This window comes from Amblyomma maculatum, chromosome 7 (assembly GCF_055883805.1).
Source record: "Amblyomma maculatum isolate TAMU_Amacu chromosome 7, ASM5588380v1, whole genome shotgun sequence".
Classification (NCBI taxonomy): Eukaryota; Metazoa; Arthropoda; class Arachnida; order Ixodida; family Ixodidae; genus Amblyomma; species Amblyomma maculatum.
Genome location: NC_139350.1, coordinates 104,212,643 through 104,233,436, shown reverse-complemented (window position 1 = coordinate 104,233,436; position 20,794 = coordinate 104,212,643). Strand labels below are relative to the sequence as shown.

General features: G+C 45.0%; 1 protein-coding gene across 1 annotated transcript in view; it reads left to right on the top strand.

Moving 5' to 3' along the window:
• The window catches only part of LOC146184239 (uncharacterized), a 203,027-nt gene that overhangs the window by 56,744 nt on the left and 125,489 nt on the right, over window positions 1-20,794 (top strand). Inside the window, exons 9-11 of the mRNA XM_084608511.1 lie at window positions 1,209-1,360; window positions 9,940-10,107; window positions 19,618-19,784. Of these exons, the coding sequence (XP_084464637.1) occupies window positions 1,209-1,360; window positions 9,940-10,107; window positions 19,618-19,784 (487 nt within the window). The remainder of the gene's footprint in view (window positions 1-1,208; window positions 1,361-9,939; window positions 10,108-19,617; window positions 19,785-20,794) is intronic.

The window sequence follows — 20,794 nt, the reverse complement described above, 5'->3', positions numbered from 1 at the left end:
TGGCAATTAATGTTTATTTTTATCTGAAGCTATTCCTGCAAAACAAAAAAAGAATCGCTGCAATGTTCTTTAGTAAATCATTCTTTTTCGGTGAGAAGAAAAAGGGGACATCACCAGACTGCACGTTCTATAGGCGAACTGTTGTACTCCAGAATGTCCACTTCCAAGATATTTTGCACACTTCCTGGAAAGGAGTCCTTGAACTGCGCTTTCTTCACTTTCGTAATATTAATCAATATATCCGGATATCGCCCCTTTGCAGGCGTCAACTTTTGATATTATCGTCAGAAATGCGAGCCACGGTATTTTTCTAAGAACCTGACTAAGTTGTAGTTTGGTCAGTACAAACTTCACAGGAAAATGTTTGCACGCAGTTCAAAGGTGTCCCAGAGAGTCATTGGCATGGTGTATATATCTTTGAAAACAGACGCCTTCTTAATTCTGGACCGAAAACAGTGAAAACCAGCTCGCGTGGAAAATAGAAGCACATGATTAGGTTATGAGCATCTACGCTCTGAATCGTTAATAAGCCGCAGAAAAGGCTTCATATATAGCCATTCGGCATACTTTTCTAAGTTAACTGGCAAAAAACCACAGCCTTTATGGTTTTGGCTCAGCCACTGGTACACCACTCTGCCCTAGAACGAACTTGGTTTGAGCTTTCGTCCGCTGTCGTTAACGTGTCATGCTGCGTGGCCAGCTGTCGCCTCCCACCATTTCTCACTTTCCTCTCCTTCCTTCTCGCATGAGTGGAATGAGATTCCTCCTTCCCACTTTGGCTCCTTCTTATCATGACAAATAAATCTAGGCGTGGTTAATTGTAAGGCCTTGCGGTTGAAGCTTTCTATTGCAGAGTGGAATGCGGGGCTTTATCGCTAAGATAATCCTATAAAAGATCTCTCTGTAACAAGCAGAATTTCAGTCGCTCTTCTGAGCTCCACACTAGGCGGGATAATTGCTAAAGCAGCTCAGGATGCTTGAACCCTGCAAAGGTTCGGAAAATCGAGCTACGAGCACCATGCAGTAAATATGTTCGTATCGAAGACAGTAATTAAGGCTTTGCGAGCATATGTGTAGGCATTTAGTATACGAGTTAATAAATACGTAACATGCGAATCTTATATGCATTGAAGTACTTTAGCACATTTACACACGCACAAAAATATGAGAGAACCTCACCACTTTGCGTGGTCTTCTCTGCGTCGCAGAATTGAGGAAAACCCAGTCGGCAGGGACGCAGACAGAAACGTCCATGGAGAAGACGGAAAAAATGCACCTGAAAATGGCTGCCCCAGAGAAAGAAGCTGCCGCAGCCGCAGCTGAAGCAAAGCAGCTTAGAGTAGAGATCATCACGATCAAGGTAAGCAAGTTGTGTCCCTTTCGATTTTTCATGTGTTCTAACGTGCTTGTTCAGAGTTACAAAATATTAGGTGCTAGCAAGAATACGCAAGCAGGATTTATTACTACTTTCTGGTAGGAGCTATCATCACTCCTGCAGCGACAGAATGAACGGCTCTAATACTCCTGAAAAGACAACGTGTCTAAGTAGCACGACAAAATACATTATTGTGGCAGATATAAACAAAAGTTATAGGAACTGTAATTGATAAATTCAGAGTAATAATCAACACCGCATAAACAACTAGAGACGCAATGAGACAACACAGGGCGGTACTGAGAACTTTCATTTAAAACACATATGGCCCATATATATCGCAAGACTACGCACGTTGACTGCCTATGAACCCGTTTGTGCATCCCTTGTCAAGCGTAAAGATGCGAGAGGGTGCTGAGGGGAAGGACCACAGTAACAATAAGGGGGGAATTTTTAAACATTTGTGTCAGAATAAACGTATTGCCGACAAAGACAGTGTTTCGGAACATGTGCATGCAAAATTCAAAACGAAACAGCGAAGGCTAACCTCCCCTTAAAAAGACTCGTTGCGCCATCTAGATAGGTTGACACAAAACACATCACAAGCGTCTCCTGTGCCACCGCAGGAAATGAGTCCCAAGCCTCAATTATTACCCATGATTTATAACCAGGCATCATTCACTCCCACATTCTTACCTTTTCTTACTACGTGGGTCAGGTGTCCGCAAAAAAAGTGAGATATTGCGTCTTTCTTTTCCTGTAAACAAATTTAAAATATCTATAAAAAATGAGAATGCAGTAACATAATCTGCCGCAATAAGAGAAGTGCTTTCGCATTACTGTGCTTAGACAGATTCACGTGCATCCCTGAGTTTTTGTAGCTTCGCGTTTTAAGCCACCCTGATCTACTTTTTAGGAGAAGGCCACAGCATCTTGAGTTGGCACAGTAAGCTGCCTTCTCAATTTGCTTTCTCCAGTGTCTATATAGGCTTCGGGTCTCCGTTCTTTCCATGGAATTATTCCTCTTTTTAATCTCCGTGTTTTTAAGTGTCGTTTCATGTTCTCTATTTCTTCATCCCCTCTTCCGACTTACCAACTAGTAAGTTTTCTTGGCCTTTTTCTTAACTTTTAGCTAACGCACTTTCGGTATTTGTTTTTAAATACTTTGACTGCCCACCATTATTGTCCATTTCTCTGACGCATCCTTCGTATAATACTGGTTTTTCAAAAGCTGCACAGCTCATATCTCCTCCTACTGCCGGTTTCGTAGTTTTGCCACGTCCCACTTGTGCTAATCTTTCGACAGCGCACCAATTTATTCTTAACCCCTGGTGGACTTCTGCCGTTAAGCATAAAATGGCGTTTGCTAAGGTAATCAGTGCTGTCACTATGGCTTACGAAATATCTTAAGTACTTCATACCTGTTGTATCTAAATAATTCTCTGTGCTTTATTATTGCAGCATCTCTTACTCTCTTCATCCTGGTAGTCTGTTCACACTTGTCCATGTATACCTGTCCATCGTTTTTACATACTCCGAGACGTTTTTATTCCATCTCTGTTACTATCTCACTTCCGTGCATTTTAAGCTATTCGCGATGAAATCGTTGAATGCTACGAGTACCGACTTAATGACGCTGAAGGTGAAGCCAGAACCTCTTCTGCGTCTCCATGCACAGGCATTAACTGTCGCTTTGAAATCTTCCTGGCCATCCGCTAATTCAACCATGTCCTCCGCCCTACGTCCATTCTGCCAAGTTTAGGTGAAACAATAAAATAGATACGATTGCTTTTTTTCGAAGAAACTTTTCCATATTCTTCATTTAAATCATAAACAGCGGCTGTGATAGCTGAGAAGCTTGCCTTAAGTTACTCCGTGCCTCGACCGTATACTTTCTTCTTAAGCCATCTGATGAAGCCTCAACCTAATTGTCTCAATATATTTCCGTTAGTAATGCAATTACCTCATGGCCGATTCCTTCATATTTGAGTGTTTCACAGCAGTTGTCTATTCACACTTTCGGAAGCACCGCTTGTGCCCAAGAATTCTGGAAACAGCAGTCTGTTTTCCGCCCTGGCTATTCCTATGCATTGCGCGGTAACACTAAAATGCTATCATCTCGGCACCAACCCCTTGGGAACCTATTCTGCAATTCTTCCAGTGCATTATTACATTCTACTAATGCATGAAGTTTTAATGTCCAGCTTGTACACTACAGACCTTGTATTGATTGGTCTAAATGAATTCTTTTCTTCCTATAGCCGTTTTGTTTAAAGGTTTGCTTGATTTTTGGTTTTGATTTTGCTTTTGATCTCTGAATTACTCTGTCACTCACTGTTCAGAAAGTGTGGTTATTTTTATGACTGTTTCAAACCCTTTTAACAACGTTTCCTTGCTTCGTGAAACAATGACATGAATCTGCTTGATGGGAATTTCGTTCATCTTTGCAGTTGTATATCTGGAATATTTGTGTCCGCCTTTTTCGATCTCTGATTGGTCAGTGCTAAGATACGTTCTGTGAAAGTTTCTGATGCTTATTTTGCATTATAGGAGGTTACCGCATCATCGCGCCTATTTTGTTTGGCTGTAACTGAGATAATATAAGTTATAGCGTCGTTCCCCTCTAGACATTTTCTTTCGGAGTGTGGATCTGCCCCGGCTCTCTTCGATTCATTTTACCCAAAGAGCTTATAATGGCTCCAGAATTTCTTCACTCCCCCCTCCCACTTTGTGTTTGGTCGCGCACTTCGGTCATCCAATGATCTGTGTGTTGCTTTATTCTATCCTGCACGGATACCTGCACTTCTAGTTTCTTTCGCCAATAGGATTCCCATTTTCTGACTATTTCGTCTTCAGAAAGCTGCGCCTTCTTTGCCTCCCCGCGTTCTGTACAAAGCACTCGTCCTCGCTCGATCGCTTGATTAATTTGTTCTTCCACAAACTCCGCAGCGTCCGCCTATTTTGCCACCTATTTGATGTTTTTATTTATTGAATTCTTCTAGGGATGAGTGGTGCTAACTTGTTATAAGCCCAATTCTCCTTGCTTTGTTTCTCTGTCGTATCCTCATTGACTGATTCTATTAGAGGTTTTGATTATCGGTTAACATTGCATTTGCTCTCTGGATTTCCAATTTTTTTCTTTCTTTTGACTATGTGGATCATCTGCAGGCCTATCGCTTATATTCATTTCCCAAGCTATGTAAGCCTTCCTCCTCTATTTCCGTCCTCGTGATATTACTGTTCGTTCCTGGTGGCCTTAACTAGTAATAAATGATCGCTTGCCTATTCCGCGATTCCCACATGACCGTTCCTTCATATTTCGTTTGTCTATTCAGACATAGTTCAGCGAAAAACATAGCGTTAAGACAGGACTAGAGAGACGAGGCCAAGACAGAGCTACATTTAGCTCTGTCCTCTCCTCGTCTCTCTAGTCCTTTCTTAATGCTACGTTTTTCGCTGAACTGTCTCACCAACTGGTCCCACAGTATACTCTGTTAAATATCCAGAATAACTAGATTCAACGCCTTTTATAGATGCAGCATTAAATTGTCATAGCCGTCTGTGCGACCATACAGATCCTCCATATGTCAATGCATATTCCGCAATGCGATTATCGGTGAAAACATCCGAATGGCGCCAGCATGAGGTGACCACCGGATGTACCTGTTCATTTTTTGCAAGGCAGATGGTATCTCTGCAATCCATTCACTGGGCGTCTACTTTAAAGACAAATCAAGAAACGAGCCGGCGAAGTAACTGACACCAGTATAGAGTGTATATGAGATATGTCGTCTTGCATCATTGATTATGGATGATTAATTGTGTGATTGTTGATTGATTAGTGAGTACTGATTGGAGATCAGTGAATAAAGCGAGCCTGCTGTAGACGACTATTCTCGTCTGTTGCTCAGTTCGAACACCTATGATGGAGCCAGTGGCCGAGTACTGTTCGGCAACGTCCGCATACATTGTACCTGATGCGTGTAGTGGAGGGGTCGGGGCATCGTTTGAGCATGTCTTGTCATAATGGTGGTCCCAACGACCAGGGAGATTTTGTGGCAGATTCCGAGAACTCTGGAAAGTAGGCTTTGTGCGAGACAGATAGACGTTGAAGCGAAGGCGAATTTGCAAGGAACGTGAAACAGAGTGCGCAAGTTATCAAGCGTCACAATTATTTTTTTTTCCTCCCGGTAGTCCGATGCAACTGATATGACGTTAGTTAGGACTCAGGTGCGTGTGCGGAGCATGTACTCTAATGCTAACATATGCGCACGGATCGAATAAATGCTACCTGGCACCAAGCGCACAAAAACTGCATCAGACGAAAAAAAGAGCAGGTAAACGTTTTGTCAGCCTTTATCAGAGCTTGTCCAGGATTTCTCTCAAAGAAGAGTTCAAATGTTGTTACGAACGCTTAGGGTTTCTAATAGAACATAGTGAGGGTTATATAGCTCATTCAAAACTTTCTACCTGCCGCTTGTTCGTAGATGGACATTCGATCACAACCCCCGACCAAGGATTGTAAGCAAAAAAAAAAAAATTCCCACGCCGACCTACGGTACCATATGCGATGGAAACAGAAGAACAATACATATTAACAAAAATGCATTTATTGATGCTACGCGATCACAAAGCCGGATAACAAAATACGCTGAGGAATCAGTCATTCCACTCACCAATCAGGATACCAAAGAGAGCCCAAGAAAGACGCTGCGAGGCTTCCCGAGAGGAACTCACGCAAAATTGATGATCGCTATGGGTGAACCTTGCTGCTTGATGAGTAAATACCTAAACAGCGTCACTTGTGTCCGCACGAAATTTTTGCGACGGCCAGAGAAGACCGGGGCGGTGTACCAAACATTAAAATATCTGCGGGTGAATTTGGGAGTTAGGTGCCAGAGGCAGCCGTGTGAAGTAGAAGTGTTTTTCCTCATTATCTGCGTTTGCTAACAACAAGAACCAGCTGTTTTCTGACCACAGTGTCGCAAAATACGCCTTCCCACGTTTTTTGTGCTGAATGCACGAGCATAGACCGTCGAGTCAATAAGTGCCGTATGACATGGCACAGCGGCGAAATAAGCGAGAATACGCGCATGCGCGCAATGAGCACTCTGGGGCAGCTGTCCTCTGACATCTCCCCATACCCCATACCGCCCAGCGGAGAAGTGTGTCCCAGGTAACGGTCGCGAGAACTAGCGGCGCTGCAGTCAACTCTTGCTCCTTCCCGGGCGCGTCGTCTGCTAAAACATGGAGCGGCCAGCACACGCGTAGCTTTTGCGTGCAGCCGCTGCACTGTACATGGCTGCAGCATAATTTATAACTACGTTGCGACAGCTTTGGCTTCGAAGCGACGCATTACATTGGAAAACGCGTTTGTCTTATGCAAAATTCATTTGAATTAATGCCGTGAAACAAGTGTGCGCCCGTCGGCTTGCTCACAAGCACTGTTTCTTGCTTTGCTGAATGGCCTGTGTTTTGTAACATGTCTTTCAGAACAAAGATCTTGTGATGCAAATAAATTATTAAAATTTTCAGTGCACAGTAGCACTCTAACCTTGGAAGGTGTCGCGTTTACTACTGCGCTGCGCAGATTGCCTTCATTACACGGCGAAATCTGCTAGCCTGGGCAGCCTGTTCATGTAGTTCATGAATCTGGCTACTTGCGTCAAACGATATAGTGCACACAGATTACGAAGATTAGTGCACACAGATCCGGAAAAGCCGCTCTATGCTTTTTCGCCGCGTGTAGCAGACGACGCGCCCGTCAAGAAGCAAGAGTAGACTGCTGAGCCGTTCATGCGACCGCCACCGGGGATACCTCTGCAGTTTGGTGTAGTAACGTTTCTCACCTCTTTTTCTTTTGAGCACCGTTATCGTAATCATCCCTTTTCATTTCTGAACGCTTTCAGCAAGTTATAAATAAGCGGTCAGGTAGTAGCGCTGGATGGAATGCGATGTACGCCCGCTAATTATACAACGTGCGTATCAGCATTTTGTTTCTTTTTCCTATGGATCATGTAGCACTTTCCTGCGGCAAATTAAAGGTATCTGCAACTCGAAGTCCTGCTGAGCAGGAACTTTCATCTTGCAAGGAAAAGCGCGGACGCATTGCCAATGTGTAACAGAACTAAAAAAGAAAGCAGGCGGTACCTCGTGGCCTTCTACCAGCGGCATTCAGAAAACAGAAGGAAATGCGATAACGCACAAAAAAGCAGCTGGGGTTGGATCTGATTCCCGTAACAGTCTGGCAGAGGACAGCTGCACTGGAGGGCTCATTGCGCGCACGCGCGTATTCTCGCTCATTTCGCCGCTTTGTTCCGTCGTACGGCGCTTATCGACTCGGCGGTCGACGCTCGTGCGTTCATGTTAAAAAAAAAGTGCGAGGGTGTACATATTCCTCCTTCAGAGAACACACATTAAATAAAGCCGTGATAAAAAACTTGTACAGCCGATGTTTTATCTCTAAGCAATGTCGGCTTTTTGCTGTGAAGGAGCGTTGCGTTTCGCATTATTGGATATATTTTGTTAGATGGGCTATTGGTAAAATCAAAACCGTCGAAGACATCCGGCTGTCCCATGAACTGTAATTCACAATAAGCACTTCTTAAACTTCTAGCGTTAGAAAAGTTATATTCTCTATTTGTTTGCCGGGGAAACAGTTAGTGATCCGCGAAAAGAGTACAATGCATAATTTCTCCTATATGTGCGCTTTCTTCTAAGTCGCATTGCGATATTCTTGTCCGTCAAAATCAGCCAGTAAAAAAGAAAGCAACGTACATTGAAGCAAAGTATTTCTGATAGGACAGAAGTACGCTGCGGTAAATGCAGATTGTGCAAATCTGGAATTTTACACCTCCGCTCACTTGCGCCGCATTAAGAAAACGGCTGCCTGGTGCGGACGTTAAAGTAACATCTTGACGAGCGCTTCAGTGCGTCTTGGGCGCATTGCTATGAAGGTTTGCTACAGCAAGGGCCAGCTTTGAAAACCTGCAATGTCTCCCTTTAAGTGTCAGTTGGGCGCAAGTTGCCGTTTGCGCTTCAAAATCAGAACTGGGTGTACACAACCGCGTTTAGATGACACGAGTCCTCTTTGCAACGTCCGAGCTTTGTGCTTGAAAAGCAGACGTTGTTCATAAGGCTAGGAGTTTGCTCTTCTTTGACCACGGCGTTAAAATGTGCACCAATTGTTGACGTTTAGTTTAAAAGTGACTGCTTGAAGATAAGGACAGACTGCGAAAATCTTGTGAATAGCGCTCGAATGGCGCACCTTGCTGCTGAGAAATCAGCGCCTTGTTTCAGCTTTCCAGAGCTTATATGACACGTGTGCGCGGATGTGCAGCCAACTCGATCTGCAATCGAGGTAAGCCCAGGCGGCTTGCCAGGAAGCAGTTAGCCATATTCTAAGCTGAGATTTAATTGCGCGGGGCCAACAGGTCTAGACCTCTACAACAAAATGATACTGTACACTTTTATATTGCATAGTGTAGTATCGATGAAAAGGCTTACTCTGTATTAGACAATTTTTCCCATGGTATCGTGAAACGAGAGGAGAACATGAAGACTCGGGAGTGTAGAATACGGCCAGGAACTGGTCAATTGTGCTCGACATCAGCATTTTTAGCTTTTTGCTCCCGTAGCTTGAAAACACGAACGGAAAGTGACTAACCATACGTGGCTTCAATGCTGACGATCTAATGCTTAAACACTTTTACTTTAGCGTTTTATTTCCCTCTGCGGATAAATTCCAATTTCAATCCTTGTGTTTATAGGTCTTCCTGCGGCACGATCGTGATATATTAAGTAAAAAATTTAGCGCAAAAAAAGAACACAAAAAGAACACATAAGATAGCGCTCGTCAAACGTCTTATGTGTTCTTCTTTGTCCTTTGTGTTCATTTTTTACGCTAAATTTTTTACTTAATGGATCACCAACTAGCCCGGCAACATGCTCTCCTCAACGATCGTGATATTGCCGCGAAACCTGCAAAACAGTATTTGTTGTTTTTTAACAGCCGCCGGCATACAGGCTTATCACTCTGATTCTGGACCGCGTATCAGTTCTGTAATCTTTGTTTGTTACTGCTCGATGTCGCTAGTCACACCTTTATCAGTTTTGTCGTAGCGCAAGACGCACCGAGATCTGTCTGGAAGGTTCCGGCCACTCGGGTGTCTTTCCACAATGTTCCAGCCCGTGCTGGTAGCTGTTTGCGACGTTATCTAGATTGTTCTGTGCAGCCTTTAAATTGAGCGTTGCCGAGTGTGACGAGCATTCTTTGTTCGACGACCGACGAGCGCGTTTGCTGCTATCGCCGCCGCCGAGTTGCTTAGTTCTTTTGCGGGCGCAAGTCAGCCCAAATAAATTTTCTTTAGTGCAGTCATCGACCCTTCATTTGTTTCGTCGACCTCGTCACCACTACGTGACAATATGTTCGCGCGGACTGCGTTACAATGCATTCTTGACAACTTCTTCGCGAGGGCCCTGTGTCTAATACACCGATTAAAACGAGTGTGTTATGAAATATTTGACTTCCGTGCTTTCACGTGTACATTAAGCTTTTTGCAAAGGCTGAGCAAGAGGACGCTGAGAAGAAGCTGGCTGCTGTGAAGGAAGAAAATCGGAAATTGCAGAACGACCTTGCAGCTACCCGTCATGTGCTCCAGCTTGCCTACGACGCAATCACAAGGTTCGACCAGCAGCGCGAAGAGTTTCTCCGAGCCCTGGGAAAAATCGAGGTGGGTTCGCTATTCTAAAAGGATGCACTAAAATAACATTATAAATCCATTTCAGCACGCAGTTTGAATGTGACAAGTTTCCCATGTCAGTGATCTCGGAGCTGAAAAAAAAAATGTATGTTTCAAATCATAAACTGTCACCTGAAGTATCAACTCGACGTCTGACCAGGTGACGACAGCGTGGAAGAAATTAATAGGGAGAGTCTGTGTAAATGAAGAGCAATTAAATAGTGAGCGATGCGAACATAACCAACATTAGAGACGTCATAAACCGAACTACTAAAAATAATTGAAAGCCTCTTTTCCATCTGCCTAAATTGCGCTGAGAATCTGAGCGTAAGGTGAGTACGGTCTGGACTGTCATTTTTCGTCCGCACCAAAGAAAAGCTCGAATCGTAAGCTACCCGCCAAAAGTAAACGCAAAGCTCCTCTACTCCTCTATACCAAGTTACCCCTGACATTTACGACACAGTGGTGTTAGCCAATGAGCACTAAGTATTTCATTTCCTGTGGCTCCAAAGTGCCGATTATTCGATGTGCTGCTACAGATTAGGTAGAATTACTCTGCTTAATCGTGCTTTTCAGAACATGTTCAGAGTAGATCCTTCAATGCAATATATGTTGCAGTGTACAGGCTATGGTGCAATATATGGTGCAGGCTAATGGTTGCAGTGTGGTTTGCAGATGGAGTTCCAGTTTGCAATAGATTTTAGTATGTAATATACAAATATCTGCATTCCCGGTCGAAAACTGCGATAGAACCATATTAAAACTACAGAGTATTCTGTACTCCTGGTGTAACGTGGTCATTTATGATGTTGTGAGTGCCTCTTGTGCTTCTGTAGTAATTTCCCGCAGTGGTTTTGGGAGGTAATAATCATACTCAAAATATACTGAAGTTACAAATTTCTGCTGTTTCATCAGGTTTCGCGGTTAATCGCCGCGCATAAACTCTGTTGTGACTACAGAAAATTTTCTGTTGCTCTTCCTACTGGATTCATACCGTCATGGCCGGAATCACTCAGAAGGACAATGCAAGGCTTGCTAAAGCATTTACTTTACGGGGCAGATTTTGCAAGCAAATACGTGGCAAATTATCGCAGCAGTGATAGCACCAGACATTCTCGGCAATCGTCCAACTACCGAATGCCCACTGCTCTATGAAAGGCTCAATTAAAGCCGGCAAAGAAACATCGAATTATACTATGCAATGGCACTTATAATAATTTGGGCCAATATGGAAGCAATGGCGGATAGCTATGATTATTCTAGACATATCACAGCGCATCGGCATTACAAAGAAAGTGATAAAGCTGCTCCTCGGGGGCATTATGCGTGAGCAAAATGGTGAACGAATATTCGCGGCATTACTGCAGGTTCAAAAAGCATCTATTTATTTAATATAGCCTCAATAAAACATTTGTCCGTCATAAGCATTTCGGAGGCGCCATGCTGCCTTAGGATGCTTTTAACGAGAAACTTCGCGAATTCTACAGCGGTACCACAAGAAAGGAATTTTGAATCGCCTTTGCGAATTATGCATTCCACTGCTACTGATATGTACTTGTTGCTGGATGTCGACGTCATGAAGGGGCCGCGAAAGTCCCATGCCAACCAGTTGGAGCTTTCTCATGGGCGGTTGGACTGACTGCAAAATCCCTGCAGGTCTTGTTAGCGGTGTTTTGTGGCGCTGCCTCTTGTGTTAACTCCCGATGATGTCGTAATGACAATTTCTGGTGCAGCTGTTATGGTAAGAAATGCTGTAAACATTCGCGATGTTTAGTTTCAGAATTTTGAGCTCAGAAGTGCAAAATTTTCGAAACATCCTCTTCCTCCCCGTGTGTAGGACATCAGCTTATCATTGCATAGTTTACGCCGGCTTTTCCCTTCTGCCTCAATCTCTTCAGCAGGGGCATGGAGTAGGGCTTTATGAAGGAGGTGGATAGGAAACCCAACCTCAAGTTTTTTTTACTCGAAAGCAGGGCGCGCTCCTCCCCAAGCGGTGAAATTCAGCGGCGCTCGTCGGGCACGACGCTACCGCGGCGCCTTGACTGACCATACAAAAGAGGCTGTGTGCGCTTTATCTCTCCGTGGGCTGCTCACGCGCATTGCGCTTGTCTTTTCTCGACCGCGGCTCGTGCAGCAGATTCCCGGTGGCACGACCGTGCGCCAATTGTTTTTCGGTGGGTAGTTTAGTGACGCTGAAACGGCGTTGCGACTGCATAAATGCGGGGAGGTGCATTGCTTGTTTCCCCCTGGTTTCCTCAGATGACGCTTTCGCCTAGTGAGTTGTGTGTTATCCACTGAAACTCTAGGCGGGTAGCAAGAATTGTATATGTAAGTAAAATATCAGTGCAGTAGGTCATGACTATACAGCTTTAACTGGGAAGCAATTGGAATGATACGTCGCCTGCGCCAACAAAAAAAGCACGCCTGCGGTCCTTCATTATGCGGTGCGCTCTTACCCGGCCCCTGTAAACCGGCAGTGCGTACCATTTCAAAGACGAAAATAGCAAGCGCATTAGCTGCAAACTTCTGTCATACACATGGGTATTAAGCAATGCAGCTATGCAGTTTACAAGAGCCTGCACTTTATTGACTTCGACATGACCCCGCAAAAGCAGTTTCGCATTAAGCGTAGGAAACAGTTTTACGGTAGTAGCCTTTCAGTTTAACAACACAAAAACTACTCTAGTGGGCGGGCAAAGCCGCTTTGGAGAACTCCGGATCAGTATACATTTGTTAAGCATCCCATATGTAAATACACAAACCGAGACTATAAATTAAGTCAGCTTGCACCGGCTAAGGTTACAAGGTAGCCAAGCGCTGAGTAAGGCTTGGCTACCTTGTAAAGGCACTCAGACATATGTAGGGTGGTGGTCACATAATCAGAGACGGATCGCAATTTAGAGGAATTTAACAGGTTTATGATGAACACTGAAACGGAGGACTTTCGGCCTTGCTTTTAATACGGTTGCCTGTTCATCTGCTCCTGGGCGGAGAATGTACATTTATATTGTTACGAAGATCTATTTGTTAAGACTTGCGCTGCGAGGGGCAGAAGTCGGTGCATAGACTTCAAGGGCAATCAAGCGTTCACACTGACTGCATCGTCATCTTCTTAGAACAGCCCTTCATCTTTCACGCACTTCTGCGTCTGCGACCACACCACTTCGTCGGCCACGAGTTTCCCGGGAACAATATCCCCCTCTGCAAAAGGCGACGTCCCGGTGCGTGTTAGGCGTGCGGTATAGAGTGGGAATAATATGGCTTTAAGTGGGCCACATGCACTATATCGGAAGTGAGTGTAGCAGATGGCGACTTTGCGCGGAGCGTCATAATCTCGAATGTTGCGTTAGTCACTGGGTGTGATGCACGATAAGCACCGGAATAGCGGGAAAGAAGTTATTCGTACAACCCCACACAGCGCGACCGGAGACAGAACAATACCAGAAATCCGGAAGGATAATGAACATCACGGTGTTGAGCGTCTAGCGGCGTTTTAAGCTTCTTGTGAGACGAAGAGCTTGTGACGAGCAATCTACCGGGCAGCATCGGCTCGGGCGATGGTATCGCGGGTGTAAGTAGTGACAGGTCCAGTCTCGGGTAGCAAAATCTCGAAGGACAGTAAAGGGTCTTTTCCAAAAAGAAGGTAGGAGAGTACCCAGTAGTATCATGGCGCTAAGAGTTGCATGCGAAGGTGACAAATGGCAAGCTAATAGAGAGTTTAAGGTTACCGGGGTCCGCGATCCGCTTTTGCGATCCGCCATCGCGCGTTCCACTGCACATTCCCAGATCCTCCTGACGCCAATAGATGGCGCCACATACTAGAAGTCGGCACATAGACCTGCCACGTCGGCACCAATAAACTTGCGCACCCCACCCACGCGCGGTAGAGGGTCACGGAGGCGGATCGCGGACCACGGCAAGCTAAATCTCTCTAATGTCCCAGTCGCGGTGACCGATGAAGACATACATGACGAGCATGTCGGTGAGTGTGCGGTTAAGGCGTTCCATAATGCCGTTCGTCTGAGGGTGATAGGCCGCCGTGAATTTCTGACGAAAGGTGGACGAACGAAGTATTTTCTCAGCTCGGGGAAAGAAGCAGCGGCCACGTTAGGTTAGCATTTGACGAGGAGCGCCATGGTGAAGTATGACGTCGTGCAGAAGGAATTTAGCAATGTCAGTGGCGCAGCTGGTTGAAATAGCGGGAGTTATCACGTACCACGCGGCATAATCGGGGGCCACAGCGATCCATATGTTTCCTGATGACACCGAAAAGAGCCCTAGCCGGTCAAGGCCAAGGCAATGAAACGGCTCAGTCGGGATGGCAATCGGCTGTAGGTGCCCAGGAGGCAGAACAGTGGGTTTCTCCCGGCGTCGACAGAGGTCGCGGGCGGCTACATAATGTTAGACGGAGCGATAGAGGCCACGTCACAAGAAACACCGGTGCACGCGGTGGTATGTACGTGAGAGGCCAAGATAACCAGCTGTAGGAACGTCATGCATTTGTTCGAGAACAGTACAGAATAAGTGTTGAGGAACGACAAGCAAGTGCAGAGAGCTATCAGGTCGCATGTTGCGGAGGTACAGCGTGTTCTCATGCAGCAAGAACGTGGCGAGGGAAGAGCCACGGCTGTCTGTGTGGAGGCGGTCGATGAGAGAGCCGCAGGGTTGTGCCCAAGCGCTGTTCATCGGGCGATGTGGCAGACTTTGGATAAGACGCAGTGGTCCAACTCATGGTCTGTATGGGAAGGGGGATCGACGGGATAACGTTACAGGCAGTCTGCATCCTGGTGCGGCCTACCGGATTTGTGCACAGCGAAAAAGGTATACTCCTGCAAGCGTAGTGCCCAGCGGCAGAGGCGACCAGCAGGGTCCTTGAGGGAAGAAAGCCAACACAAGGCGTTATAGTCAGTAATAACAGTGAAGGGTTGGTCAAACGTAGGGTCCAAATTTTTCAATGGCCCAAACAAGAGCCAGGCACTCCCGTTCCGTAATAGACTGGTTTTGCTCCGCCGAAGACAGTGCGCAGCTTTCGTACGCAATCACGCAAATTTGGCGCCGCTGTCGCTGTGCGAGAATGGCGCCAATTCGGTGGCCACTGGTGTCGGTGCAAAGTTCCGTCGGGACAGACGGGGTGAAATAGGCTAACACATGAAGATTTGTGAGTATAGCGATGAGGCTGGAGAATGAGGTAGCTTGCTCTGGTCCCCAAGAAAAAGGAACGCCTCTCTTCAGCAGGTTCGCGAGAGGGCGTGCGAAGGCTGTGAAGTTTAGGACGAAGCGGTGAAAATATGAACACAGTGCTACAAAACTGTGAACATCACGGGGTGAACGGGGAGATGGAAAAACACCGACACCGCGAACTTTGTCGAGATCGGTTTGCACTCTGCTGGCATTTCCCAAATGGCGAAGCACTTTAAGTGTGCGGCAACTAAAACGACACTTCTTGGAGTTCGGTTAAAGTCCAGCATGGCAGAAAACTACCAGGATAGACGAAAGGTGACAGAGGTGATTTTAATATAATGCCTAATCAGTAATCACTTCACTTTAGGCATGTGCTCGGCCATAACGAAAGCTCAAAACAGACTTCCTCGGCCCAGTGACTCCTCTTCCGGCCCGACCCCGGAACAGTGATGACGGGTTCGTAGATAAGTATGGTTATTATTCAAGATCGGTTACATTGCATCACCCACACGACTTAATCGTTGCGCAGGGATGCAGATGAGGGGACGAGGTGCCCTTTTAAAGGCACGACCGGCTGTGCCCAGTGGTCAGCCAGCTAGCGCAGTAGACTCCACGAAAACAAAAATGGGCCCTCTGTTATACTGACAGTCATCCACACGTGGAACCATGCATGCCGAAAAGTCCTGGGTGGTTTATGCGGCGCGAACTCACAGGTAGTTGAAGTATTCAGCAAATCTGGTCCCGGCCTTCCCCCAAAACAACAGCAATTTTTTTTTTTGCTGGTGCTATTGCATTGAGACGCCGCGTCTTGATTTCATACAGCTGAAACTCACGCGGTCGTATACGTCGAATGTTCTCTGGCCAGGGGACGTCCAACTCACCACAGCTCTCTCAACGTGGACAAACGGTAGAAACGTCACTCCTAAATTCCAGCCACCTGTGTTTATTCACGTGTAGCGACATCATAAAATTCATTTTTGTGTTTCGCACACTTCAGAAAGCGCTAGGAGGCAATTAAGGACATTCAATTCAGCAGCCTGGATACAAAACGAACAGAGCACTGAGGAAACAAAAATGAAAAATGTAACTCAGACACAACCAGGACACTAACACGGCGAAAGCAAGCATAGCGAGCCGAGCAAGTACAGTATCAGAAAATGAAAAAGCTAAAGCTGATGACGATGGTGTAATTAGTGTCACTTTTCTAGATACACCCTGGCGTATTTTTGACTCCGTCCTTTTAAGCTGGGCCTTTCAGCTCTCGCCAAACTTCGTCTTTCTCTTGGGCTCGAATCCTGCTTGTTGATTGCAGTTGACAATTAAACCCAGCAGTTAGAAGACGACACAGGAAGGGAGCAAACTAGCACCTCTTCCAAATGGACTGGCTCAATGTACTCGAAAAAGTTGGTGTATCCGCACAATTAGCTATAGAGTGTCCAACAAGAATAGCTCGGAAATGTTCGTGCTGTATTATATCAGGGCCACAAATAGAGTAATGAAACTTTTCAGCGAAATGTACAAAGCCGGCACTGACCAACACTTTCAACTTACCAATGCGCACACGCAAGGCAGACTACACATGCAGAATGGAGCTCGCGCGTGAAGGTCTTGCGGGAAACAATGTAGTGTTACACCGACGTTAGAGTTCTCACAGTTGCATTGTGCATCCGCCCTTCGCATGCCTCGAACTAATTTCTATAGACGCCAAGCGCTTTGAAAGAAACGAAAAGCGTCTCACAATGGCGCAACGTGATTTAGCTCTGGCCGCCCGTAGAACGAGAAAACGACGGAACAAGAACGGACAGAGGGTCGGTTCTTTGTTTATTATTTTTACTATACGTTAATGACTTAGCTCGAAACGTCACTTTACACTTACGCCTTTATGCGGATTACTGTGTTTTATATGGCCTGTTTAACACACCAGATCATATTGAACTAAATACTTATTTTGCAGGCTACGGTACTCGGTATTACACTTAGCGAATGAAAATAACTTTTACTAAAACAGTGATAGTGTCATTTTCTAATAGTACGTTTCTTTTCTTTTATTCTTCACTTACCCTCTCAATGACTTATCCTTGCCCAGGATTTCAGAATATAAGTATCTTGGCGCCATATTTACCACTAAGATGTTTTGGCCAAAACAGTAAGCAATCAGTAAGCTTGGGTATTTGAGGCGCCATTTAGGCAATTCTCCAAAGGAGGCTAAGACTAATCTATAAAACTTTAATTCGTCCTATCGTCTATTATGTTTCTCCTGTCTGGAACCCTACTAACCATTGTGACATTAACCCATTGAGAGCATACAACAAAAATCTATGCGGTTCATATATCGTCCCTATGATTAATATTTCTCACCCTCTCGTGCCCTGTCTTGTATGAACCTAACCCCTTTATCTGTAGGCCGCCGCACCGAGTCATTGAGTTTTTGCGTGGCGTCATCAATTTTTCTTATCTTGTCTCATATCCCATATATATTCCTTCAGATATTTGCCGGTCAATAGGAGCCATTATCGCCTTAAAATAAACTTTACTTTGCTCAATCTGATAACTTGAAATAGTGTTTTCTACGCATTGCTGAATTCTAAAACTTCATGCTTGGAACAATTATTTCACTACCATTAAACAATTCGCTGTTTAAAGGTGATTTCACCTAATTTTATTTATTTTGTTGTTGTTGCAATTTATCGCTGCATTCTAGTGTTTGTGCTGTTATTTTGAGTTACATATTTGCCCTCTGCCTTATTTCTCGTGAATTTTTATCTTTATTGTTTATTTGCATTTTTATGACATTTGCAATAGAATTGTATATCCCACCCTTGTAATAGCCCCTTAAAGGAGCTACAGAATATATAAAACATTAACTAAATAAATGACTAAAGAAAAACTGGGAGGCACCCTACCTAATAGTAACGACTGAGAAGCAACTTACATGCAAGACGGCAACTTCGCAGCCAGCCCATAAGTAAGCGAGGTAACTTGATACCATTCCCGGGAGCACCATCGAAGACAGCGTGATGGGACAGCATCTCACCAAATTCTGAAACAATATTAAAATGGTACTCGGAAAGAGTGTCGAAAAATTGAAAAGAAAATGAAGTGTTTAATAAAAAAGTTTACCTCTCTCATAGAACAAAGTGAAAGACATCATTCAAAGTGGCACGTTCTATCTCTTGTCTTTGATCATTTTTCCGTTCACGCGCTTGTGTTACGCTTGGCCCGCCTGGAGAGTTCAGCACGTGAAACGCAGGCGTATGGGTCGCCGAACGTACGCTATTGCACCCGTTTATGTAGTCGCTTGTGCCACCCGTGTTGCTGCAAGTACGTAGTGTATTCAAGTCAAAACACGCTTAATGGGAATTAAATTTTGCGCTGATAGTGAAGTGCAACCAGGCAGCATAGTCTTAAATGGATGATAAACCGAGGCTGCCCGTGAATTCCCCGCAAACATATCGAAACATCACGAGAGCCAAAGTTGGGGGGGGGGGGGTGCAAAGTAATTACCAGTGTAGAGGTAAAAAGAAGCGCATAGGTAGATATCGCGGAATAGTGGAACTAACGTGATGAACCACTAATCTGTTATAAGCGTGCTCTACAGTGGTTGGCTTCGGATTGTTTTGCGACACCCGGGTCAACGCATTGAAGAAAAAAAGAAAAGGATCCGTCGCTGTCGCATGGCAGCGCACCCTTTTATTGTGAGATTGGCGTTTCCTGACCGTTGTTAAACAGAAAAAAAAACTCCGCCGGTTCATCGGGGATCTTTTCTTGATCCGATCTAGCCTCAGAGGCCTACTCGTTCTATCAACATGTAAGTGAGCAACCACGCTCGCAACAAACCGGCTGCACGGGCAATATAGATGCGCAGTTTCCATGCGAGGTTCAACACCATTGAACATCGCGTTGCTTTTGATAACGCGACCTAAAAAAATATCACCACGATCAAGAAACACGCGAGAATGTGCCTTTATGTCGCTCTCTTCAACAGCACATCTAGCCTAGTGAAGTAGCGAAAGTTCGCAGTCTGCGCCGAAAGCAATGTTACCGTTATCCTGACCCAAAATAATTATACTGTTAAAATGCCTCATAATAAACAGACTAAAACGGCAGCAACGTAATTTTTTTCTTCAGCGTTTTCCTCCTTTCCCCACCCTTTTTTCTGAAGTCCTTCTTCTAGAATTGTCTTTGAATGAACTTAAAAAGCGACGAGACTAACGGATAGTAGTTTTAGCTGATAATGTTTTCAAGGAGATCACCTAGATATGGGCATTTGTTTTTTCGCGGGTGAACATTTTCTTCTTCGGTATCACATCAAATGTGCAGCATTGGGCTCCAACCTCTGGCTGCACCGACACTGTTGAGCCTGTTGGACGGGAAGACTGCTCTGGTGCTGTCGAGAGCCAGGAGGTGAAGGAAGATGAAGAGAAAAGCAAGGCAGCGCCGTCCACTACTTGCAGCAAACAACGGCGGAACACAGCCCTCGGGAGCGAGTGAGCACTTCTCGATTCCCTCCCCGGTTGTTTGATCCCGAGCACGGTGTGCTTTATTCATTCCAGTCGCTGCATATGGTGCCAAGTATGACAGAGTCCATCTTCCTAAGATTGCACTTATAATACAAGGCAGCAACAGGATACTCCGATAAGGTGTTATGCGCATGTTTGTGAGAGTTGTCCAAGCATCCGTTGCGTAGCTAGATTTGCTTTAAACGCTTACCTTTCGCTTGCACAAAGCCGTTAAAGCTGCCATTGAAAAACCTGTAAGCCGAGTTCTTGAAAACGTTTGGGAGAAACGGGGTGATATTCGAGGCAAATTATATCAACATATTGACAGAAATGACCGAAGTTTCCTGTTTCAGAGAAATATTTTGTTTCCTAGTTTCGTGCTGCTTTAAACGACGAGTATTTAAGATTGCCGTCCTAGAAGTATGGGATGCGGTTTTGAAAATTAATGCCAAACAACTCGCTAGCATTTCTAGGGTGAATCTACGATTACATTGACTGTTATGGGGGAGTTGGCCAATAAGTCACTAAATATGAACCGATCTCTTCTCAGAAGTGTCTAGAATTCCTCTGTGCATTCTTCCTTTTGTTTTCTTGCGGCGATAGCCTGCCTCATCTTACGCTGCCTTACCATTACTGAAAAATGGCGACAGTAACATTGCAGTTCAGCTGCAGATGAAAATGGAAAATAAATTGATGTGGGAATATGCAAAATAATTGATAATTTTTGATGTCGTTCTAAATCCAGGACGACACTGGTAACTTGAAGAAACATTTTCCCAGTGTCGAGACATTTATCGGTATCACTTCTCGCATTTTGTATACTGGCACCGGCAAAAAATCGTAAACATATTTACAGCCACACAAGAACAGTTGAAAATATCACGTCCATCATAAGAATACTTCTATTCCGTTTACCCGCTGGATTTTGCTGGTGTCGCCATACGTCATGGTAGTCTACATCGTTGAAAAAAATCAAGAAAAATAATTATTTTGCATAT